General features: G+C 56.0%; 1 protein-coding gene across 1 annotated transcript in view; it reads left to right on the top strand.

Annotated features, from left to right (window-relative positions):
- ARHGEF10L (Rho guanine nucleotide exchange factor 10 like) overlaps positions 1-23,195 on the top strand; it is a 117,917-nt gene that overhangs the window by 94,003 nt on the left and 719 nt on the right. Inside the window, exons 26-27 of the mRNA XM_007459255.1 lie at positions 13,448-13,622; positions 21,931-22,053. Coding sequence (XP_007459317.1) covers positions 13,448-13,622; positions 21,931-22,053 — 298 coding nt within the window. The remainder of the gene's footprint in view (positions 1-13,447; positions 13,623-21,930; positions 22,054-23,195) is intronic.

Raw genomic sequence — 23,195 nt, 5'->3', positions numbered from 1 at the left:
GCCAGGGCTCTGGGAACTGCTCTGTCTGGCTGCTGCTAACGATCGCTGGACCCAGCCACCGGCAGCTTCACGCTCGGCTTGGTGGCCAGACGACCCGGGGAGCGGCCTGTAGGCTGGGCTGCTGTCCAGGCAGCTGTGGTCCTGAAGGGGTGCTGAGGGCTCAGCACACGTCCTGCAGCGGCAGCGTGCCTCAGCTCAGAGGAGAGGCATTGCTTAGTGGCAGCAACGTGCTAGACTCTCCCCCAGGGCTGAGAACCTCTGTGGGGACTGGAGCGCTTCAGAGCTGCCTAGGGCTCCACGCCAGGGGCCCAGGAGTGTCCTGTCAGCTGAAGTGTGGTCGCGTGGCTCTGGCCCAAGTGCACAGACACTGAGTGTGCATCCAGGGATTGTGTCAACTCTAAGGTCCTTTCCCTTGCTTCTCCCACCCCCCAGGAAGTAATAATAACCAACATGTATTGAGTGTGTAGTGCGGACCAGGCATGAGGTTAAGTGCTCTACATGTATTAGCTCGTTTAATCCTCAAACCACCCTGTGAGATGGGTACTATTATCATTTCACTTTACAGTTGAGGAAATAAGAGTCCCAGAGAGGTTAAGTGACTTGCCCAAAGTCACACAGCCAGAAGGAGGCAGAGTTGGGATCTGAACTCAGGCCTCCGACTGAGTTCTGAACCGAGGCATCTTAACCGCCGTGTTGGCTGCCTGGGTGGGCAGAGGCTCGGTCTCCTTTGAGCTGCATTGTCCCCCTGCAGTTTCTGTCCTGTCCTGTGTCACTCTTGGGCAGTGTTATTGTTTAAGTGCCTGCTTTTTCCACCAACACATCTTCTGGGCCAAGGATTGCACCCTGTTCATTTCCCCATGTCCGTCTGGCTCACGTAGCTCACGTAGCAGGTATTTACTCTAAGTAGATAGTAAATAGTCGCAGTGGACAGACGGAAGGTGGTGTCCTGATTTGCAGGCCGTTTGTGCAGGGGGTTGAGGGAGGTGGGCACACGTGAGACCTGCTCTTAGCTCTTCAGGAGCTCGGCGTCCAGTATGAGGAGCAGACCCAGGACGGTCAGCGCCAGCCAAGTGGGAGGAAAGCTGTGGGGTGCGGCGTGGGGGCAGGCCCAGGCCTGGTGGGAACCCAGGGGAGGCGCGAGGGGTTCCAGACACGGGGAGGAGGGACAGGACAGGGGAGGTTTTCGGAGGTTAGGATCCCTGAGCTGGGTGGGGCAGGTGAGTCAGCTGTGATGCTGAAGGGGGAGGGGAGGCGGGGAGGATGCCTTGAGCAGAGAGAGCACCGAGGGCCAGGCCCAAGCAGAGCCAGCCCCCTGCTGTGTGGGATGGGGGTGGGCGTCTCCCCGGGAGGAGTCTCTGAGCTGCCGTCTCCATTAGGCCCACTTGGCCTCTGCCGGCAGCCCCCTGACCTTGCTGAGCCCGTCCTGTGGAGCCGGTGCCGTGCTGCAGTCTGTCTCTGGGCTTGATGCTTGCCCACCAACTGCTTATTCAGCTCCTTGATCCCAGCAGAGGCAGCAGCGAGGCCTGTTAAATAATAATGTAGCTCACCAGGGCCTGTGTCAACACCGCATCCTCCATGTTCATTATCTGGATCGCCACCTTCAAAGTCTAATCCAGTTGTCTGGAGTTCATTTTAACTGATCGCTGGAGGGGAAGTCGGCTGTGGGATGACTGTTGCATCTTAATTTAAAAAAAAAATGAATTAGCGACAGGCTGACAGGAGGCCTTCGGCTTGTGGGGCGCAGTCTGCCGAGTCGGCCTGGCCAGGGCACCGGGGCAAGGCTGCTCCCCAGCACAGTGTGTGCTGGGATCTCCATCACCCCGGCTTAGGGGCGGGGGGCAGTAGCAACAGGGAGGGGTGCTGGAGAAGGGGCTGGGCTGCGAGTGTGCTTTATGCGATTGGATCCTTGCGTCGCCGCAGGGGTCAGCTGGGCCCATTGTGCAGATGGGGATGCCAACTAGAAAGCAGGCCCTTGACTTGTGGTCTGTGACCTCTGCTCCCCAGCCACGCTGGTCCCTCTGTTGGCCTCTGAACATGCCAGGCTTCTTCCCACCACTAGACCTTTGCCTCTGCTGCCCCCCTGCCTGGAGCAGGGCCACTGTGCCCACAGCATGTCCCTCGGGCAGCTGCTTCTCATCCCCCAGTCTTGGCTCAGCTGCCATGGCTTCAGTGGGGCCTGCCCTGGAGGCTCCATCAGAGTCACCTCCACCCCCAGTCAGGGTCTTGACACGTCAGTGGCAAGTGTCAGATGACACTCTGTCATCAGAGTGTTGGTCACTGTCTGAAATTGTCTCTAGGACTGTTGTTGTCCCTCTGCACCCACCCGGCCATAAACAGATGAAAATGGGGCCTGGTCTGTTTTGTTCACCAGCGCATCCCAGGGCCGGGCGCTGCACCAGCTTCTCAGTCAGTGCTGGTGGGAGCGTGCAGGGACCCCCTCCTCTGTTGGGTGGGTTGAGATGGGGGCTGGCTGCTGCCTTACATGTTTGAAAATCTGGGCGGGAGGAGGTTTGGGGCGCTGGTGCCAGATGGAGAAGTGCCTTGGAGGAAGCAGGCCAGGAGGCTACACCAGGAAAAGGTGGGAAGGAATTTGGGGAAAGGGCTGGTCAGAGGGTCTTGAGGCTGGGAGGGGTGGGTCCTACTCAGTAGCAGCCACCACCGCTGGGCAGAGGGACTCGGCAGGTGGGACAGATGCGGGCAGGACAGCTGTGTCACACGAGGGCCCAGGTCCCACCTCTGACTTGCCCCTGCGCGGGCCTTGAGGCGTTTCCCAGGCAACCCCCTTTCTTCCCAGAACCTCCTGGGTGTGATTGCAGAAGAACAGGCCTGGGGCCAAGGCTCCCCCAGCCCTGCCTGGAAAGTGCCGGAACGCAGGGCAAGATACGTCCGGTTTGGGCCGTGGGCCTGGCTCCCACTCCACAGGGCTGTTGTGAGCGTTAATCGGGGCAGCTGTTTCTCATTGGGCCCCGGTGCCCCACTCTGGAGAAGCCTGTCTGGCGCCTCATCCGTGTGCGCTGGGTCACAGCACCGGCGCTGGGCCCTTCTCCACAGCACTTGCCACGATGATCAGATTCGCCAGATCGAGGCCCTGTAGGGCAGGACCGTGCCTGGTGGGCTCCCACCACATTCCTGGTGCCAAGACCAGGCTGATGTATAGTGGGTGCTCAGTGAAAGGTTGTGGAGAGAGAAGTTTCCATCAGGGAAGTGGGCTCCGTCTGTGGTGGATCTAAGGGTGCAAGGAGCACGTGGCCAGGGCGGGCAGAAGAGCTGACCAGCTCCCGAGCTCGGTGCTGAGCACGGAAGGTGCTTCCCCAAGTGCGTGCTGTCAATAGTCCCGCCTTGTAGGGGTTCCAGCATCGTCTGCCCCGACTGCTCCACCCCCTGCCACCACCCCGGCGCCTGGGTGCTGGCTTCTGATACCGGAACTCATGCTTTTTGTCATTAAGCACGCCAGAGAAGAAATTTCTTTGGTTCCCTGGACACCAACAGACCCCAGATTTCCCCCTGCCCGTCCCAAGCACACCCGCCCTCCCCAGCCTTAATTTTCACGTTTAGTGCCCAAACTTAGTTTGCATGTGTTAGCTGTTGTAAATCTATCATAACAGTGTGACGTGGCATGAATAATGCATCACTGGGCTGTATTAGTTTTCTGTCTCCTATCTTATTTATGACACGAAGCAGGTGGGAATTTGCAAAAGCGAAATCCAGGCGCAGGGATTCTTGGGTAATGGTATGCAAATTGGTGTGAGCGTGGGAAGATGTACCAAGTCCTCGGGCGTCCAGGGAGCCTCCAAGGCTCAGAGCCCTGGTGTTCAGGCCACCCAAGCTTGCGGATCAGGAGTCATGACGCTCCATGGAGTCAGCTCAGTTCAGCAGTTTTCTCTGAATTTTTTTCAGTGTGTGTGTCATTTTTATTGTTATCATCCTGTTTTGCTTTCTTTAATTAAAAGTTGGCAGGTGGAACTCGAGAACTCGACTTTCTAAAGGTTGTGGAGACTTCCCAGGAGGAAAGTAACAAGTTCCAAAGGAGTGCAAGTGTTTTCTAGTAGCCTGAAGAATTGAGGTTAGATGTTCAGAAGGTCTTCCTTTAGGAAGCTTATGAAGGATAGAATGTGGGGGGTGGATTTGGGGATCCCGTGGGGCTCCCTTCCCGGGGGGTGGGCACCGATGGGTCAGAAGTGGTCCAGGGCCATGGTTGCCGCCTCTACTCTGGGGTCTGGGGGTTGTGGGGGAACATATCTCAAGGGACATCCTGTGGGACTTGGGTGGCTAAGGGGCTGGACTCGAGGCTTCCTCTCTCCTCACCAAGAAGAGCTCAGGGCTTTCTTGTCTCTGATGTTTGGCTTCCCCCCGTCCTGGAATATTTAGGTGGTTGAGAGGATTTCACGGTTAAAGAAAAAATTGTTTGAAGCTGTTGGCTCAGGGAACAGGTTCTGTGAAATCATGGAGGAGAAAAGGGAGACAGTAGAGGGAAGGCAGATGGGAGGGGACGTTGGAGAGAGAACAGACTGGGACTGGAGATGGGGCAGGGGCAGACGATGGCGCTGGGGGTGAGGTGTGAGGAGTGGGCAGTCCTCTGTCTTCTGAGCCTCTGTCCCCCAGCATCTCTGGTTGTCAGTCTGTCCTCCCCTCCACCATGGTTACTCTCCCCTCTGAGCCCTGCTGCAGGATTAGGGATGGGGACACCATAGGAGCAGTTGTCCAATCCCCTGGGGTATGGTAAAGACACAGAGAGCCACGGACGGACCCATGGAATGCCAGGCTTTGGGCTGGGCCTTAATACAGTGGAGGCTGGGAGGGGTCACACCGGGAGAGGTTTAGGCCAGTGCCCGGTGCTTAGGGTGCACGCGGTGGTTATGGCATGGCCTTCGCAAGCCTGGCCGCTGGGCTGGGGGAGGGTCTGCCTGGTGGGAACCTCGAGACGCATTGCCGGCTGCCCCTGCTGGTCTGAGCAGACTTCGCTGATGGTCAGTGTAGGCTTGGGAGTCAGGTTGGTTGGTTTTGACCCCCAGCTCCACCACCTATTGTCTCAGTTTCCCCACCTATAAAATGGCGATAATTACAGAACCTACCTCAGGACTAAGCGGCCTGATGTACGTAAAACTCCCAGGGCTCTCTGCCTGGTGAGGAGTCAGCAGGGCGGGCAGGTGTCAGCCGCTGTCTTATGGTGACTACAGGACCTGCTCAGGATCACAGGGACCCCCCCAGTAGGTGGTGGAGCCCAGATCTCAGGGTGCTTGTGACTCCAGTGCCTGTGCTCACGAGCACATGTGCATGTGAATGCACATGGGTGCGTGCACACGAGAGAGAGGGAAATAGGTCGAGTATATTAATGTCATATTACAGGTCCTTGTCTGTGATCTGAGAGTGCTGACGGCACCCTGTTGGGACATGAGGGTCTGGGTCAAGCCTGGAATCAATCCCCCCTCTCTGTTATCCCCTGGCCCCATCCCCAGCTCCCAGCCCCTCTGGACAGTCACCCTGATCTCACATGGCTGCCACAGCTCCCCAGCGCCTTGGGTGTGGATCTGCGCCTGGTCTGAGAGGTGGCCCTCCGCAGAGCCTTTCACTCGTGCCCTGAGCGGGACGGCAGGGAAGACGCCTTGGCCAAGCCTGTTCACCTCTGCTGCTGAGCCCAAGGGGAATCTGGAGTCCAGGCCGTCACGAGGCAGGAGGCCCCCCTCTGGTTAAGCAGGTGCCACAGGTGCTGAGCAGATGCCGTGTGAAGGGGTGGGGGCCATGGAGGGCTGGGTGGGTGCCTGGAATTGCACCACGCAGGCTCGCTCGGGCAGGGCTGGCAGGTATAATGCCATCTGCCCCTTGGAGCTGGAAAGCAATGCTGAGCCACCACAGGGGTTCTTTCCAGAACAAAGCTCCCTCACACCTGACCCTGCTTCAGCCTGACCACCCAGGCTGCCTCTTCCCTGGCTCTTCCAGCCCCCAGCTCAGGGGTCGCGCTGGCTGGGGCTCCAGTCCCTGTGCAGCGCCCTGGGCTCCAGCAGCGGCCCCCACCCCCATGGACCTGCCGCTCTGGTGTGGGTGTGGTGAGGGGGTCACGGGGCTGACAGACACCCCCTCATGAGTTAATGCTTATCGAGACTCACGCAGAGGCTGGTCCAAGCTCTTTGTGAGTAGCGACCCGTATGACCTTCACAACAGTTTTATGCTGGTGGTCACCTCATTACCCCCCCTTTTAAAGTTGAGGAAACCGAGGCAGGAAGTGGTGGAACTGGGACCCAGACCCTGATGGTCTGGTCCTGAGCCCATGACTTCAATACCTCTCGAAAGCAGGAGGCAGGTGACAAGATGACCTCAGGCCACAGTGATGTCACACCGAAGGCGAGCCAGGCAGCCGAGCTCGGCCCCACTGCTTCCAGGACAGGCCACTCCCCTTCTGAGTCTCGGTTTCCTCATCTGCCCAGAGGCTCCGTGGTCCCACCAAATCTCGGGGCTGGTGGGGGCTCCCAGAGTTGAGCTGAGCTGTGGTGAGCGCAGCCCAGATGCACACAGGTGCCGAGCTACACGTCCCCGGCTCTCCTGCTTGGTCTTCACCGCGGTCCCTGTGGTGCTGGAAAGGGACAGGCACCAGGCAGACCCCGGTGCAGCCCGGCACCTGCTAGTCCAGAGCAAGGCTGGAGCAGACCCACAGCCAGCGTGCTCGGTGGCCCCAGGTGGCCGGCAGTCCGGCTCCCTCCTCAGGTGTCTGCACTGCATGTGCTGGCTTGTATAATTGAAGAAAACAGAAGGAAATTAAATAGGACTAATGAGGAGAATATCTATAGCCCACACTTTGAGATGTTTTTTAGCCAGATGCACAGGTGGATGTCAGTTTGGTTTAGTTTTTTTGGTTGGTTGGTTGATTTTCTTTTCCACTGTAGTTTATTACGGGATATTGAAGTTTTGTTTTTAAAGACAAAACGTTGGTGTGGCCACAGCAGGACAACCATCCCTGCAGTGGCGCTTTCTGTGGGCTTTGCTCTGGGTGTGGTTGGGTGGCAAGGAGGGTCTGTGCCCACCTCTTTAAGTGCCTAGTGATAAAGAAGCTTCAGTGCAGGAATTTTTAACTTGGCGGCGGGGGGCAAGAGTGGTTTACAGACTCTTTTGAGATGTTGGCAAAAACTGTTGATCATCTTTCTAGAAAAATGCACCAAACACACCAAGTTTTGCACAATCAATTCCAAAATGGGTTGTTGAAGACAAGTTTGGGAGCAGCTGTCACTCTTAGGGCAGAGACGTCGTCCTTCCCTCTGTCCCTTCTAGGTTCCTGGGGTGGCCCTGAGCCAGGAGAGCCCAGCACCCAATGAAGTCTCTTGCTAGACAAGAATGGCCTCGCCCCCACTTTACAGATGAGTAAACTGAGACCCAGAGGTGTTAACTGACTTGCTGGTAAGAGGTAGAGGTGGATGCCACATCTTAAGCCTCCCCACTGGCACACCATCCCCTGGCCTTGACCAGGTCCGATTCTGAAGGCAGAGTGTTAAGCTTTGAACGGAGCCCCACGAAGGTGTCTGTCCATGGCTGAGAGGTCAGATGTAGGCTTTGGAGTCCCATTAGGGTGACCAACTGTCCCGTCGCCCAGACAAGGAGTTGGACTTCCAGTGCTACAACTGGGGTCTCTCTGGACAAACTGGGACGATGGGTCACTCTAAGCTGAAATCCTGGCTTTCCCCCCATTTTCCAAGCGCGGTGACTTTGTGAACGGCACTCAGCCTCTCAATTTGTTTTCTCAGCTGTAAAATGTTGGTAAGAATAAGATAGATAAGGGAAGGGAGCTGTGTCCTAATTGTCTTTAAAAGACTGCCTCTGCCTGCCCAGTGCAGCGGCTTGGAGCGTGACCTCTGGGTCTCAATCCTCAGCCTGTCCCCTGGCTGGTGGAGTGACCCCCCGCCGCTTCTCGAAGCTTCGGCATCCTGCCTGTTAGGTGAGGATGGAAGGGTGGCGTCCTCATCCCAGGTTGCAGGGGTACTAAGCGGAGCCAGAGCTGGCAAGGTGCTGGTGAGTGCTCCGTGGATGGTCTCTGGGCCCATGACCGGGCCTCCCAGGCCAGCTCGTTGTGGTGACCGAGCAGCGAGTAGGAGGCAAGAGCCCCTTCACGCCCACACCCTGCTGGGGAGCTTGGCATGAAGGTGTCGGGGGCAAGCCTGGAGCTTGGAGTCCGCGGGTCAGGCCCACACCCCAGCTCTGCCCCTGTCTGGCGGGTCACCTGGGCTCATCGTGCCCCCTTCTGAGCTCTTTCCCACTTCTTTCATGAAGGCCTCTGGGAAGATGAAATACCAGACGTGGCGTGGCCTGACACAGTAGGTGCCCAGCGAGCCTGGCACACAGTAGGTGCCCAGCGAGCTGTAGCCTCCTGCCGTTTCCTTGGCAGCCCCTGGCCCCCGAAGGCCCCAGCATCCCTTCCCGGCTCCGTGGCGTTATCGCAGCTCTAATGACTTTGAGTGCTGAGCTGCTCACGCCAGGAATTTATGGAAACCAGGCCCAGAAGCATCACCTGGAGGCACATAAATATTGTAAAACTGAGGCTGGGCTGTGTCAGCACTACTTGGGGTGGGGTTACTCACCTGAGACCCTCTGAGCAAATGTCTCCTGCAGGGCTGCCGTGAGGCTGCTGGGAGAGGGCGAAGGGGACGGGGCTCCATGGGCGGCTGCAGGACGCTGGCTCGTCCCTGCTCCCCTGACCCGCTCCTGCCCACAGCCGCGTGCGTGGGGCACTCACGGTGTTCCGGCCCCGTCCCATGAACCTCCCAGCTCCCCGTAAGGCAGGCTCTCCTTGTATCTCCATTGGCAGATGGGAGAGGAGACCCAGTGACCCTGCCAGAGATGAGCTGGGAGCCGGGAGTCAGGCCCGGGCCCTCCCCTCCAGCGACCAACCTTTTTTTTTTTGCGGTGCTCGGGTCTCTCACTGTTGTGGCCTCTCCCGTTGGGGAGCACAGCTTCCAGACGCGCAGGCCCAGCGGCCATGGCTCACGGGCTCAGCGGCCATGGCTCACGGGCCCAGCCGCTCCACGGCATGTGGGATCCTGCCGGACCGGGGCACGAACCCATGTCCCCTGCATCGGCAGGCAGACTCTCAACCACTGCGCCACCAGGGAAGCCCTGACTTCTCTTTTAATTAGATTCTGACGGCAGCACACCGGGCTGACTGGCTGTAGATTCAGGTGCAGCTTTCCGTGGGCCCAGGTCTCTCGGTTATAGTGCGGTTTGGCTTTTTCGGAGGCAGGAAATGCTTCTGACCTTCCTTCGGGAGCCGGGCAGGTGTCTCGCTGCATGTGTACCAGCATGCACACATCTTCCTGTTGGTATCTATGTGTTTGTGCATTCATGTGCAAATACGTGCGTGCCGGTTTTTGGAAAAGTCTGCAGACGAAGCACGTTGGGTGCCCCTTCCATCCCGCTGCCCCATCCGTTCAGCCATCTGCTCGTCGACGGCGGGCATTGCGGGACTGTGGATCCGGCCTCAGGGTCTCATCTGTGATGGGGGTTGGTGGTTCCTCGGCTGGACTCTCCCAGCAAGGCCCCCCCTCGGGGGGGGGTGTCCTGTTGTAACCATGGGCTCGGCCTGGGTCTGAGCCTTTAGGAAAGCTGAATGCAGGCTGGTGCAGGAAGATAACCACCCCTCACCCCCGACAGCGGTTTCTTTCCTTGAAGGAGAGCTCTTCTCCGGAAAGGAGCTGCCGGCCAGCACTGCCGGGGCAGTGGGCAGTAGACTGCGGAGCAAAAGGCCAGAGACTTGGACGTTCCCCCCCTTGCCCTGTGCTGCACGGACTGAGCCCGGCTTTGTGGAGGCTGTGAGGGGGCCGGGCCTCTCCCCACATCTCAGGGCTGCCTGGCTGAGCCTCCAGAGCCCGGGCCTTCACTGGGGCACGGGAGGGGAGCCAAGGAAGGAGCAACAGAGACACCCCCCAGGAGGCCCTAGTCTGAGCCCCCAGTCTGAGGGAGGAAATCGCTCCCTGCCCTCTGAGTGTGCCTGGCCTGATACGCGACCCCCTCCTCACCACTGGAGCGCCCACTTTGATGGAGATGAGGCACTCCTGCCCCAGAGGGAGCTGCAGCTTCTGCTCAAGGGGCCCCCCATCAGGGGTGAGCTGTGCGCTGGGACCCCGCCTCCCAAGAGCAGCCCGGGGCCCTTCCTCTGGGACCCTGCACTTTCCTGTCCCCCCAGCCCGTCTGTCAGGCCACCCCACCTGGACCACAGAGCTCAGCCTGCAGGGACTGGCTCAGAAAAAGCCATTTCATCAGCCGTCTCACAGCCTTGCCCTCCGCGGGGCCCCATGTTCTTTTTTCTTTTTAATTAATTTATTTTTGGCTGCGTTGGGTCTTCGTTGCTGTGTGCGGGCTTTCTCCAGTTGCGGTGGGCGGGGGCTACTCTTCCTTGCGGTGTGCGGGCTTCTCACTGCAGTGGCTTCTCTTGTTGTGGAGCACGGGCTCTAGGCGCACGGGCTTCAGTAGTTGCAGCATGTGGGCTCAGTTGTTGTGGCGTGCGGACTCTAGAGCGCAGGCTCAGTAGTTGTGGCGCACGGGCTTAGTGGCTCTGCGGCATGTGGGATCTTCCTAGACCAAGGCTCGAACCCTTGTCCCCTGCATTGGCAGGCGGGTTCTTAACCACTGCACCACCAGGGAAACCTGGGCCCCGTGTTCGGATCGGGAGTGAGTACTGAGTTCATTGGCTTGGCTCCCCATGGAGACCCCCCTGCCCCAGCTTCTTTATCTCGGTCGGAAAGCTCCAGTGATTTGAACCGGGATGGAGTTGGGGTTGAGCCGGGGCTGGTGTGACAGCGGCAAAAGAAACCGAGTCCTTTCATTGCCACTTCTCACTGGCTAAGCCCACGCGAGGCCCAGAATTCCAGCCCGCTGCCGCACAGCCCTCGAACTGAGCTGCTTTCAAAGGTAAACCTGAACTTGTCACTTACCAGGCTCAGCCCCCTGCCGCACTTGAATACAATCTAAGCTCTTCACCGTGGACTTCAGGGCTGCCGGGTGTGATCTGGCCCCTGACTGCCTCTCCCACCTCTGTCTGGCCACCGTGCTCCCCAACACTGACCACCTTTCTGTTTCTCAAACACGGCAAGTCCATTCCTGCCCCAGGGCTCTTGCACTTGCCGTACCCTTTGCCTGACATGCTCTCCCCTCCCCCATCCCACATCCCAGATCCGATTCCTTCACATTTTTATTGTCTCTGACAAATTCTACCTCCTAGAGAGACTTTCTCTGGTCACCCAATCTTAATGGCACCCAATATTTTTCCCAGTATTTTTACTGTTGGGAGTAATCTTTATTTGTTTTAACTGTGTGGGCCCCTTGTTTATCTTGTTCATCACTATATTCCCAGCACCTAGGCCCACGCCAGGAATATCGTAGGGGCTCAAGAACATCTGTTGGATGAATGAGGCCGTATTAGGGACTGGGTTTGTGCTAAGCTCTCCCTCACCCAAGAGTCCCTATAACTCTCATGACAACCTCCACCTACAAATGGGGAGACTGAGGCCCAGACCTGGGAAGTTATTGAGGAAATAAGGTTTAACAGCAGGCCTGATTCCACATTGATGTTCTGGCCAACACCTCCTGCTGTCCTGGGCTTCCACCCAAGATCTGCTCTTTGTAGGAAAAAAAAAAAAAAAAAAAAAGGAAAATCAGACAACTGGAAAGGAGGAAAATCAGCAGGTATGGCCCTGGAATAATCCTCAGTGAGCAGGTTTCACCTCTCCTGCCCCTCCCCCTCCCCCAGTGTTGAATGTGGCCTTTTGCTTTTGTTTCTTTTTGCAATTACTGCTATAACATTCACATTCTTCTACGTTCATCACACAGTCTCTGTAAACATGGCGTTGAATAGATGTAGGACAGTCCACCAGGTGGATGCACCAGAGTTACCTGACTGTCCCCAGTGCTTGGGCCTCTATTGAGCCCGGTGCGCTGGGGTTGTTGATGTTTAAGTAACAACTCAATGTCGTGGCTGGAATTCAAGCATCCATCCATTCACTCTTTGACTAGATTTCACTGTGCACTGGGCCCTATGCAGAACAGGGAGGGTGTTGATGGGCCTGAGGCTCAGTGTCTGTCCTTGGAGTTCATGGACTGGTGTGGGAGGCAGCCGAGCAGGGCCAGAGTGGAGTAGATGTTGTCAGGCTGGAATGTGGCAGGCAGAGGAAGTGGCCGGTGCAAGGGTGGCTGGAGTGGGCTTCACGGTTGAAGATGGTGAAAAGCTTTTCCCAGGAGGGCAGTGGGTGGTGCACACTGCAGACAGGCCATCTCGAGGGCAGAGGCATGGCCGCATAGTGCATCCTGAGCACCCTCCAGGCCCGGGCTCTGGTTGGCCTGGAGCATAGGGAGCCTGCCAGGAAAGGTGGGAGTTGGGGCAGAGCTGAGGCCTGGAAAACCCAGCTAAGGAACTTAGACTTTCTCCGGCAGTAGATGGGAAGCCTGATGTTTATCTCCTCTCTTTGTAAGAGGTTTTTTTTTTTTCTTAATTAATTTATTTTTGGCTGTGTTGGGTCTCTGTTGTTGCACACGGGCTTTCTCTAGTTGCGGTGAGCGGGGGCCACTCTTCGTTGCTGTGTGCGGGCTTCTCATCGTGGTGGTTTCTCTTGTTGCGGAGCACGGGCTCTAGGCGTGCGGGCGTCAGTAGTTGTGGCTCATGGGCTCTAGAGCGCAGGCTCAGTAGTTGCGGCGCATGGGCTTAGTTGCTCCGCGCCATGTGGGATCTTCCCGGACCAGGGCTCAAACCCGTGTCCCCCTGCATTGGCAGGCGGATTCTTAACCACTGTGTCACCAGGGAAGCCCTTTTTTATTAAAGATCAAAATTTTATTTAAAACTGTAAAAAAAAAATCAAATAGCACGTAATGGTTTATCTGGAAAGGCCCTTCCTACTCCCCGTCTCCAGTCCTGCTTCCTGGAAGAAAATACTTTCACCTGTTCTGTTTTTAATCCACAGGGCACTTTTCTTGTGACTCAATTGTGTGCTCCACTGTTTCTGGGTTTATCAGTTTTTGGACATTATGTCTTGCCTCCCTGCAGTGAAGACGAGGGTTTGCTCACACTACCCACCTGCCTTCCCCGAGAGTTCTGTTCTGTTGGTGCCTTCAGACCTTTAGATAATATACGTAAGCTGTCACTTCCTCTTCCGTAGACTTGCAGCTCTGTCTTTCCCTTGCATCAGCATCATGGTACAGCCTGGTGTGCGCTTGTCTTCCCTTGCTCCACGTTCGGTGATGTCATGTGGGTAGCTTGAGATGGGCCATGTTAGAAGTATTTACACCACGGGAATCAGCAGACAAAACACACCAGGATTCCCTCCGCCAGTTGTTAAAATGTTTACCGACACAGCACTGCCGGGCTTCTGAGGTTTCTTTCCTCTGACTTGGGTTCAGGCAGAGGCCGGGTTAGCTTGGCTCCCAGAGTCTTGGCTGGCCGGCCCCGCCCAGCACTGACAACCCTCCCTCTGTGCCACAGCAAAGCTTCGAGGCACACCAGGACGCGGCCGTGAGCGTGACACACATGGTGAAGGCTGGCAGTGGCGTCTGGATGGCCTTCTCCTCTGGCTCCTCCATCCGCCTCTTTCACACGGAGACGCTGGAGCATCTGCAGGAGATCAACATTGCCACCAGGACCACCTTCCTGCTGCCAGGTGAGGCTGCTGCTGGGCCATCATGCCCTGTTGTCCTGGGGCTGTGAAGGGAGGGAGGGAGCAGACATCCGGGAAGCGGTTTCCACGGCCAGGCCCGCCCATCTCATTAACCCTTGAGGCAGCCTTTGGTCAGCCTTGAAAACTGGGCCCCCCAGAGAGGAAGCAGTGGGCTCAGGATTTGAACCCAGGGCTGTCCTTCCAAAGCCCTTCTGGCTGTCACCACAGCACAGCAGGCGCGGGCTCGTGAGAAGTCAGGCTCTGAGCTCAGGGGACTCCCCCAAGTCAGGCGGCTGCTGAAAAGCCACGCTGGGCAGGAAGCCAGGCTCATCTGTACCTCCCACTCCTCAAGTTGACCAAAAACCCAATTCTGCCTCAAATCACCTTCAGAATAAGGCATTTTTTTTTATTATTATTATTTTTTGCGGTACGCGGGCCTCTCACTGCTGTGGCCTCTCCCGTTGCGGAGCACAGGCTCCGGACGCGCAGGCTCAGCGGCCATGGCTCACGGGCCCAGCCGCTCCGCGGCATGTGGGATCTTCCCGGACCGGGGCACGAACCTGTGTCCCCTGCATAGGCAGGCGGACTCTCAACCACTGCGCCACCAGGGAAGCCCTCCTTAGAGGTTTTTAAAGAAAGGCAATTGTCCCCTTTAGTTTGCCATCAGGTTTGGGGCAAGGGGAGGGTGAAGACCTTGGACATCATCCCCTTGGGGCCCGTGCTTCCTCCTGCAGAGCTGTTTGTGAGACCCACGGAGAGGATTAAGATCTGAGCTCACCTAGCACCCCCGCTGCCACCCAGCATCTGCCGAGGCCTCCGTAGAGTCGGCTCCAGGCATCTCCCCTACTGTCTGCTGCCCCAGTTGCTGCCCAGATCCCTGTGGGCTGTGCTGGGAGCCAGGGCAGACATGTGCTCAGGGTCCATCCCTACCCACAGCGGGCTTTAGAGCAGCCCTCAGGGCTAGCAGGCCTTGGCCTGCCTTGCCCTGACCCGGGGCTGGTCTGGGAGGGTGTGGGGACTGTCCTGTTCAAGCTCAGCCGACTGGGCTGGGTGCAGCAGCTGGGGCCACCGAACGGCCCCAGGGCCAGGGAAACAGATAGGCGTGGCAGGCTGAACCTGGAGCTGATTGTAAGAGGGGCTCAGCAGATGGGCCATGGCAGAGGCTGGAAGTGGCCAATGGGGTGGGGGGGGGATGGTTACTAACAACAAGATCAATAACAACAGCAATAGTACCTAGTAGCTGCCAGCCTGCCTGGAGCCCTACAGTGAGCTAGGTCCCAAGGGCTTTACGTACAGGATCTCACTGTCCCCATTTTACAGATGCAGAAACTGAGGTTTGTTCATCAGGGTAAAGTGGCCAGAGGCAGGACAGGGAGTCACATGAGGTCGGACTCAGTTCAGAGTCCCACTGGGCGTAACAGGGGAAGAGATGTTTTCAGAGGTGGCCAGAGTCCTGGCTTGTTCACTGTCGGGTCTTGGCAGGTCTCTTTGCTTCCTGGAGCCTCTGGTCCCTCTGTGGGATGGAAAGTAGTTCCTGACTCAGGATAAATGGCGTCAGGCATGGGAAAACGCCTTGCCTAGGTCTGGGGCATCCATGAGGAGAATAAACGGCTTCCTAACCTGCTCCTGGGGTCTGGGGTAGGGGCTTGGGGGACCTATGTTATGGGTCCTTCCTCGCTCCCTCCCTCCCTCCCTCCCTTCCTTCCTTTTTTTTAGCTTTAGTTTCATTGTGTTTCATAGTTATTTATATATGAGGTAAATCTATTTTAACTACAGTAAAAGTTTCTCGGTATCACAGAAATATTTCCACATTTATGCTGATAGCTAAATTATTTCAAGCTAGTGGAACAATGGAAGAAATAGATAATCTTATGGGTCTTTTGCATCTTCTCAGTCTATCTGTGAGGATGGTGGAGAGTAGAGAAAGAATCAAGTTGATCAAGCAGTCAGAGGCAGGCTTTGTGGACAGACCCACTGTAGGCGGAAAACCAGCAGGCTCCCGCCGCACAACTCCGACCCCACGCAGTTTCACGTCCACTGTCTTGACTTGTTCTTTGCAGTTACCCTTAAAGAAGAAAGGACATTCGCTTTCTTGAGCAGGTAAACGGAGGCCCAGGAGGTTAAATAACTGGCCTCAGGTCACTCCGCTAAGGGGCCAGAGCCAGGACCCGAATCACAGCTCTCTCACTGGGCGGCCTCCCCCTTCCCGGGCCTCCGTTTCTCCATCTGTACAGCGAGGGCTGGAGATCTGTGTCGGAGCTCGTAGGGCAGACCAGAGCCCGGAGTTAGACAGGCCCTGCTGGGATCCTGGCTCTGCCGCCTTCCAGCTCTGTGACCGGGAGCAAGTGGGGAGCCTCTCCCACCTTCCGTCCCCGCCTCTCAGGGCAGGTGTAGGCCTTACCTGAGGTGGTGAGGACAGCGCCCCACGGTCCCCGGCTCCAGTGCGTGATGGTGTCGTCCACCATCGTTATCTTCATGGCAGTCCCTGCCCCTCATTGCACTGGTCCCCTTCGGCCGTGCATCACCCCCCAACCCTCCAGTCAGGGCCCCTCCCACCACATCGGCACAGACAGAAGCCACCTGTCCGCTTGCCCAACCTCCCGGAGCTGGGCCCCGGACACGTCAGAGTGGAGGCTGAGCTTCCTGCGTTCAGGGCTTCCCGAAGGTCCCGAGGAGTTACTGTCCTGGGCCTCCTTCCCCCAGGCCTGACTTTTCCTAACACTGGGGAGCCCGGGCCCCTGCTGGCCGGGACACCGCGAGCCCAAGAGGAGCCAGCTCTGGGTGGAGGGGGGCATCAAATCCACCCTACACTGTGCCCTGGCAGAAGAACAGAGCAGGATTCTTAAATTCTTTATTAGAGATATTTTTAAAAGGCTTTTAGGTATTTTTTCTTCCCCCATCCCACCAAATGAAATAATTGTGTAATTACTAATAAATTTGTTCCTCCTCTAAGTGCGGATTTTTTTTAAGGGCATGTTAAAAATTCATCACGCTTCCTTTCCCCGATCCCTTTCCTCCACTCGGCGTCCCCAACTGGAATTAATGCATTTTTGAACCTAAACTCCCTCCTCCTCTTAACTAGACAGGTCATTAATAAAATGTTCTCTGAGAGCCCGAGCTTTTTAAAGTTGTATATCTCCAGATAGATGGCTTGGGTGAGCTGAACACTGCTGCATTAAGTCTCTGTGATAAAATATTTATCCACCATTAGACTTCCTTTTTTCCTTTCGTACTGTTTGTGAAGGGCCTTTTGCTCTTTTCGTTGAGGCGGAGTGGGAGGAGGAAGGGCCTCGGAATGAGGTCTGCAGATGAAGTCATTTCTCCATTCCAGCATCTCTTTTGGTTTCTCGCTGCCTTCCTTTCGTTTGCCAGGTTTCTGCTGTCCAGTGGGGGCCGAGGGGAGGCAGGGGCATCAGGAAATGGTCTCCTGCTGGTCCAGGGGCCCTGGAAAAGGAGGGGAGGCATGTGAGATGAAACATCTGCCACTGCTCCCTCTCTTGGCTTTTATTATTTTTGTGGGTTTCTGGCTCTGATGGAGCTGATCTCAAGAGACTAGGTCCTTTTAATAATCACAAATACTGTCCTAATAGCCTCCATTTTTGGATTATGTATTATGGGCCAAGAGCTGTGCTCAACTGTGTGTATATATTGTACTGTGTGTATAGATATATATATATTTATATACATACTCCCTATGTATATATACATATATAATATTGCTAATAATCATAAAATTGAGCAAGGGACATTTGTAATACTCATTGAACAATGAGAGACAGTGGCTTGTTGATTCACGCAGCTGGTAAGTGACAGCAACACCTGTGTCCTTACTCACTTCTCTGCTTTCATTCATTCATTCTCTCATTCACTCATTTACTCACAGGTCCTTTTTAAAAATATTTATTGAGGTACAGTTGATTTACAATATAAGTTTCCGGTGTACAACATAGTGATTCACAATTTTTAAAGTTTATACCCCATTTATAGTTGCTATGACATATTGGCTATATTCCGTGTGTTGTACAATATATCCTTGTAGCATATTTATATCTGGTAGTTAGTACCTTCTAATCCCCTTCCTCTGTCCTGCCCCACCCCCGGTCCCTCTCCCTACTGGAAACCACCAGTTCTCTAGATCTGAACTCACAGGTCCTTTTCGAGTGTCTACCGTGAACCAGGGTATTCGGCCAGGAGCTGGGGAACCAACTTTGAGACACAGATAAGCTGCTGCCCTCAGGAAGCTTGCATTTGGGAAGGCAAACAGTACATGAGCAAAGGGAGAAATAGAGGAATTACAGACCTTGAGCAGAGCCAAGAAGAGAAGACAGGTGGTGACTTGAGAGGGCTCACAGCCCGAGCCTCCTGCACTTTCTGATTTCATGAGGGCTGGGATCACCCACGGCTGGACTGTCCTCTGAGGCCGTCCTAGTAGTTGGGAGCCTACACTCTCTGAATTGATGAGGATGTGAGGAAGAGTCCCAGCTCCCCCAAACCCAGATACTGTTTGTTAAGTAGCCCTTGACAAAGTAGCTTTTTTCCCAGTGTGGCTTCCATTTCCACATTGAATCAACACTATGAATAAGACTCGCTGAGTTCGCATCACGTCGCCAGACTCCTATATCCCACTGCCTGCTGACAGCTCCACTTGGGCATCTAATGTGCATCTCAAACGACATCCAGTATTGAACTTGGACTCCTACCCCAAGCCTGCTCCTCCTTGGTCTCGGTCCGCAGCACTGCCATGCACCCAGCTGCTTGAGACAAAAAACTCTGAGCTGTCCTTGATTCCTCTCCCCTCCCCCCTCCCCTTCAGTCTGTCAGCAGGTCTGTCTCTAACCTGTCGGTTTCTCACCATCTTCCTGCCGCCACCATGTCTCGGATGCCACCGTCCCTGCCTTGCTGGTCTCCTTGCTCCTCCCATCACCCCAGTCCTCCGTCTCATTGCAGCTAACGTGCTCCTCTAAAATCCAGGTGCATCACTCCCCTGCTTAGACCTGCCAGCGGAACCTCATCACGCTCAGAATGAACAGTCAAAGCCCTAGCCCTGGCCCATCCACTCTTCTGACCCTCCCCCCGTTGTCTCGCAGAGCCCTCATCCCCAAGCTGCACTGGCTCAGTCCTCCACAGACTCCTCATCACAGGGCCTTTGCACGTGCCACCTCCAGGGCTTTTGCTTGGGTCTTGGCGTGGCTGCCGCCTCCTTGTCATTGGATGCAGCCTCCCCATCCCGCCAGGAAGCAGAGTAAGGCACAAAACCCCGGCATCCTCCCACCCACTCTCTGCCTCATTGCCCTGTTTCACTCCTCTGCCTAGTAGCTATATTCCTTGTTTCTGTTTTCTTTCCCTCTTTCCCCTCTCAGGACTGCATTAGTACAGTAGCTACCATTAAAATTAAAATTAAAAGAAATTACAAACTCAGCCCCTCAGTCCCACTAGCCACATTTCAAGTGTCAGTAGCCATATGTGGCTAATGGTTACCGAATTGGACAGTGTGGTAGAGAACCTTTTCATTATTGTAGAAAGTTCTAGAATGTTTGCTCCTTAGGAGCAGAACTTTGTGTGTGTGGTTCCCCCTGTGCCTCCAGCACCGAGTGCAGCGTCCTGCACACAGTAGGTCCTGGGGATGTGCTGGGGTGCCGAGTGAATGGATGGATGATGGTATAGACCAGTGTGTTAGGAAATGCTGTGTGAACCCCAAGATAGTAACCTTCCTTCTGGGGTGACCACGGAACCACACCATTCTGCTCTGAGACTCTGCTCTGCAGAGGAAGCCCATACACCTACAGGTATGGAACTCAAGTAATTTGCTCAAGAGTAGAGAGGCAGTGAAAGCATCAGGCTGTAAGAAGTGGCAGACCTGAGCTCTGCTCCTGCCCACTCCCCACCCCACACTCATCAGCTGGGCGACCTCTTTGGACCTTAATATCCTTGTCTGGAAAATGGGCACAGCATCCGGGTCTTGCGTACCTCTCAGCTGTTGCAAGGCTTATGTCAGGCTAGGGCAGGTATACGAAGTGCTTTGGAAACTGCAAAGCAGTATTTCTAAAAGTGTGGTCCTGGGCCCAGTAGCATCAGTATCACCTGGGAACTTGCTGGAAATGCAGTTTTGGGGCTCACCTCTGGGGTTGGCCCCTCAGTTATCAGCCCTCCTGGTGGTGCTGATGCGTGCCCAGCTTGAGAACCCCCTGTTCTAAGCATCACTTCACGTCATGGCATAACTTTGAATTTGAGGAGAGAATAATCTTGTCCTTGGGCAGAAGAATTCAGGCCAGAAGTGAGACGGCCCTTTGGAGGGGCGGGAGTGGGCTCCCAGCCCCTCCCTCATGCCCATTCCCGTTGACTGGAATTGTTAACAATGGAACAGCAGCGAGGATGGCAGACGGCCCCTACCTGTGAGTGCCATGTACCAGCCACTGGATTATGTGATTTACAATCATTGGCTCATTTACTCCTCAGGACAAGGCTTTGAAATATCATCACTGTCGCCTTTTGCAAGTGAGGGAACCATGCCACAGACAGGTTTTGTTTCTGGCTCCGGGACATGGAGCTTTGAACCCAGCGCCTGGCCCCGTAGCCGCGCTCGCAGTCACCACGCTGTGCGGCCCATACTGTGCGTCCTCCCTGTGAAGAGCAGAGGGACCCGCCTTCCCTGCTACCGCTGTTCTCACTAAAAGGAAGAGACAGCCCCGGGGATAGCCGGATAAGAACTAATCTGGACTGGCATCAGAAACATGCTAGTGCCTGGTGCTGAGTGCCCGTTTCACTGTTGGGACCAGGGGCTGCAGGGTACACTGCCCTCGCCAAAGGAAGGGCCCATGTGGGCAAGATGTTAAGCCCGGGCTGGAAACCAAGGGGCTGCAACAGACTGCCAACTCACCTGGACCCCTCCCCATGCATCCCGTCTGCACCATCTGCTTCACCCTCAAACCCCCACTTTCCCAGGCCTCCCTTCACTCCCCAGCTGGCCAGTTGTGTCCCTGGCATGGGCGGCCCTTAGTGCACACCTTGTGCCAGATAAGCCAGCCATGCTCACGTGGGCCAGTACTGTGGCCTTCCCTCATAGCATCCCCAAGGCAGCCCCGCTTTACATAGGAGGAAACTGGGGCTGCGTCGGGGGAGCACTCAGCTGGGGGACCCAGGGGCCAGACCCCAGCCAGGTTAGCCTCCCAAGCCCCAGATCTTAATCACAACCCTGTCCAGCTTCTTGTTTATCTCAGGAGAGGAGCCCAGACTGTGCCATTTTCTCACCTGCAGTGGCCCCTGGAGGGGCGGGAGTGGGCTCCCAGCCCCTCCCTCATGCCCATTCCCGTTGACTGGAATTGTTAACAATGGAACAGCAGCGAGGATGGCAGACGGCCCCTACCTGTGAGTGCCATGTACCAGCCACTGGATTATGTGATTTACAATCATTGGCTCATTTACTCCTCAGGACAAGGCTTTGAAATATCATCACTGTCGCCTTTTGCAAGTGAGGGAACCATGCCACAGACAGGTTTTGTTTCTGGCTCCGGGACATGGAGCTTTGAACCCAGCGCCTGGCCCCGTAGCCGCGCTCGCAGTCACCACGCTGTGCGGCCCATACTGTGCGTCCTCCCTGTGAAGAGCAGAGGGACCCGCCTTCCCTGCTACCGCTGTTCTCACTAAAAGGAAGAGACAGCCCCGGGGATAGCCGGATAAGAACTAATCTGGACTGGCATCAGAAACATGCTAGTGCCTGGTGCTGAGTGCCCGTTTCACTGTTGGGACCAGGGGCTGCAGGGTACACTGCCCTCGCCAAAGGAAGGGCCCATGTGGGCAAGATGTTAAGCCCGGGCTGGAAACCAAGGGGCTGCAACAGACTGCCAACTCACCTGGACCCCTCCCCATGCATCCCGTCTGCACCATCTGCTTCACCCTCAAACCCCCACTTTCCCAGGCCTCCCTTCACTCCCCAGCTGGCCAGTTGTGTCCCTGGCATGGGCGGCCCTTAGTGCACACCTTGTGCCAGATAAGCCAGCCATGCTCACGTGGGCCAGTACTGTGGCCTTCCCTCATAGCATCCCCAAGGCAGCCCCGCTTTACATAGGAGGAAACTGGGGCTGCGTCGGGGGAGCACTCAGCTGGGGGACCCAGGGGCCAGACCCCAGCCAGGTTAGCCTCCCAAGCCCCAGATCTTAATCACAACCCTGTCCAGCTTCTTGTTTATCTCAGGAGAGGAGCCCAGACTGTGCCATTTTCTCACCTGCAGTGGCCCCCATCCACTGCACCGCGCCCCCCACCCCCACCCCCACCCAAGAGGATGTACCGCTCATGCTGGCTTCTCCCTCTGCAGGCCAGAAGTGCCTGTGTGTCACCAGCCTCCTCATCTGCCAGGGTCTGCTCTGGGTGGGCACTGACCAGGGTGTCATTGTCCTGCTGCCTGTGCCTCGGCTGGAAGGCATCCCTAAGATCACAGGTGAGGCTCTGGGAGCCAGTCCTGCGGGGCCCGGGGAGTCAACTACCTACGGCCAGGGAAGGGTGGATCTTGTGCCCAGATGTTTGCGCTCTCTTCTGATATGGGGGTGGGGGGTCCATTCTCTAACATCCTCTGTCATCGCAGGTGGCGCTCAGTGGAATTAAATCACCTTGGCCTTGCAGTCTCCTTCTGAGGCTTCTTTCTGAGTTTCAATTACCTAACCTAGCAATGGGCACAGTAGGCATATTGGCCAGATGGTCTGGGGATTGGCTGAGACACCTGACTAATGGCAGAGGATCTGCTGGCCCCCTTCTGCCCCCTCCCCACAGCAGCTTCAAAGTGTCCAGGCTCCAGTGGTAGAAATAACTGAGGGCTCCTGGGTCTGGGGATCCATGTGAAGCTGTGTTTGCATGGATTAGAGGGAGGGCTGCCCTGACTGTGGCACTGGGGTCCAGGATCAGGGAAGACCCCAGAGCTCTGGGTCCCTCTCTGCCTCTGCCCTGAGGGTGATGATGAAGCGGCCTCTTTCAGCTGCTGCCGGAGGGCAGGGCTGAGTGCAGTGGGAGGGAGAAGTCCTGAGGGAGACCAGCCCCAGGTGGATCTCAAACCTCTCTGCCAAAGAAGTCTCTCTTCCTAAATTGTAAGATTTCCCATTTGCATGATTTTATCACATAGGTCAATTTGTTCATCCCAGACTTGGTCCTGGGGTTGCAGGGATGCATTGGGCAGAGACCCTGCCCCCAAATGCTGAGAGTCTGGTAGGGGCAGCTTGTAGCCAGGGTAGCAGGTGCTATGATGGCAGGCGTCCTGGAATCTGCAGGGCACAGAGACAGGAGTGATCATTTCTTCATGGCTGAAGGCAAGAAGGGTGCCCTGTGGAGGAGCTGAGCTGGGCTTCAAGGCTGAGCTGTAGAGATAGGTGGATGGGAAAGGCTCCCTAGGCAGAGGCAATGGCTTGGGCAAAAGGGAGAGATGTGAGGATGGCTCAGGCAGGGAGCTGCAGGTGCTTTCACAGCGAGGTTCCCCATGTGGTTTATAAAGTCACTCGTGTTCCCCTGCTCCAGTTCTCCAAAGAAAGTAGCCCTCCCCCAGACCCATGGCCTTCTGGGAAGATAACAACATAGATTGCAGTAACCAAAAAA

Source organism: Lipotes vexillifer, unplaced genomic scaffold, assembly GCF_000442215.2.
Source record: "Lipotes vexillifer unplaced genomic scaffold, Lipotes_vexillifer_v1.1 scaffold496, whole genome shotgun sequence".
NCBI classification, from domain to species: domain Eukaryota; kingdom Metazoa; phylum Chordata; class Mammalia; order Artiodactyla; family Lipotidae; genus Lipotes; species Lipotes vexillifer.
Note: the sequence above shows the minus strand (reverse complement) of the source record. Positions and strands in the feature narration are given on the sequence as shown.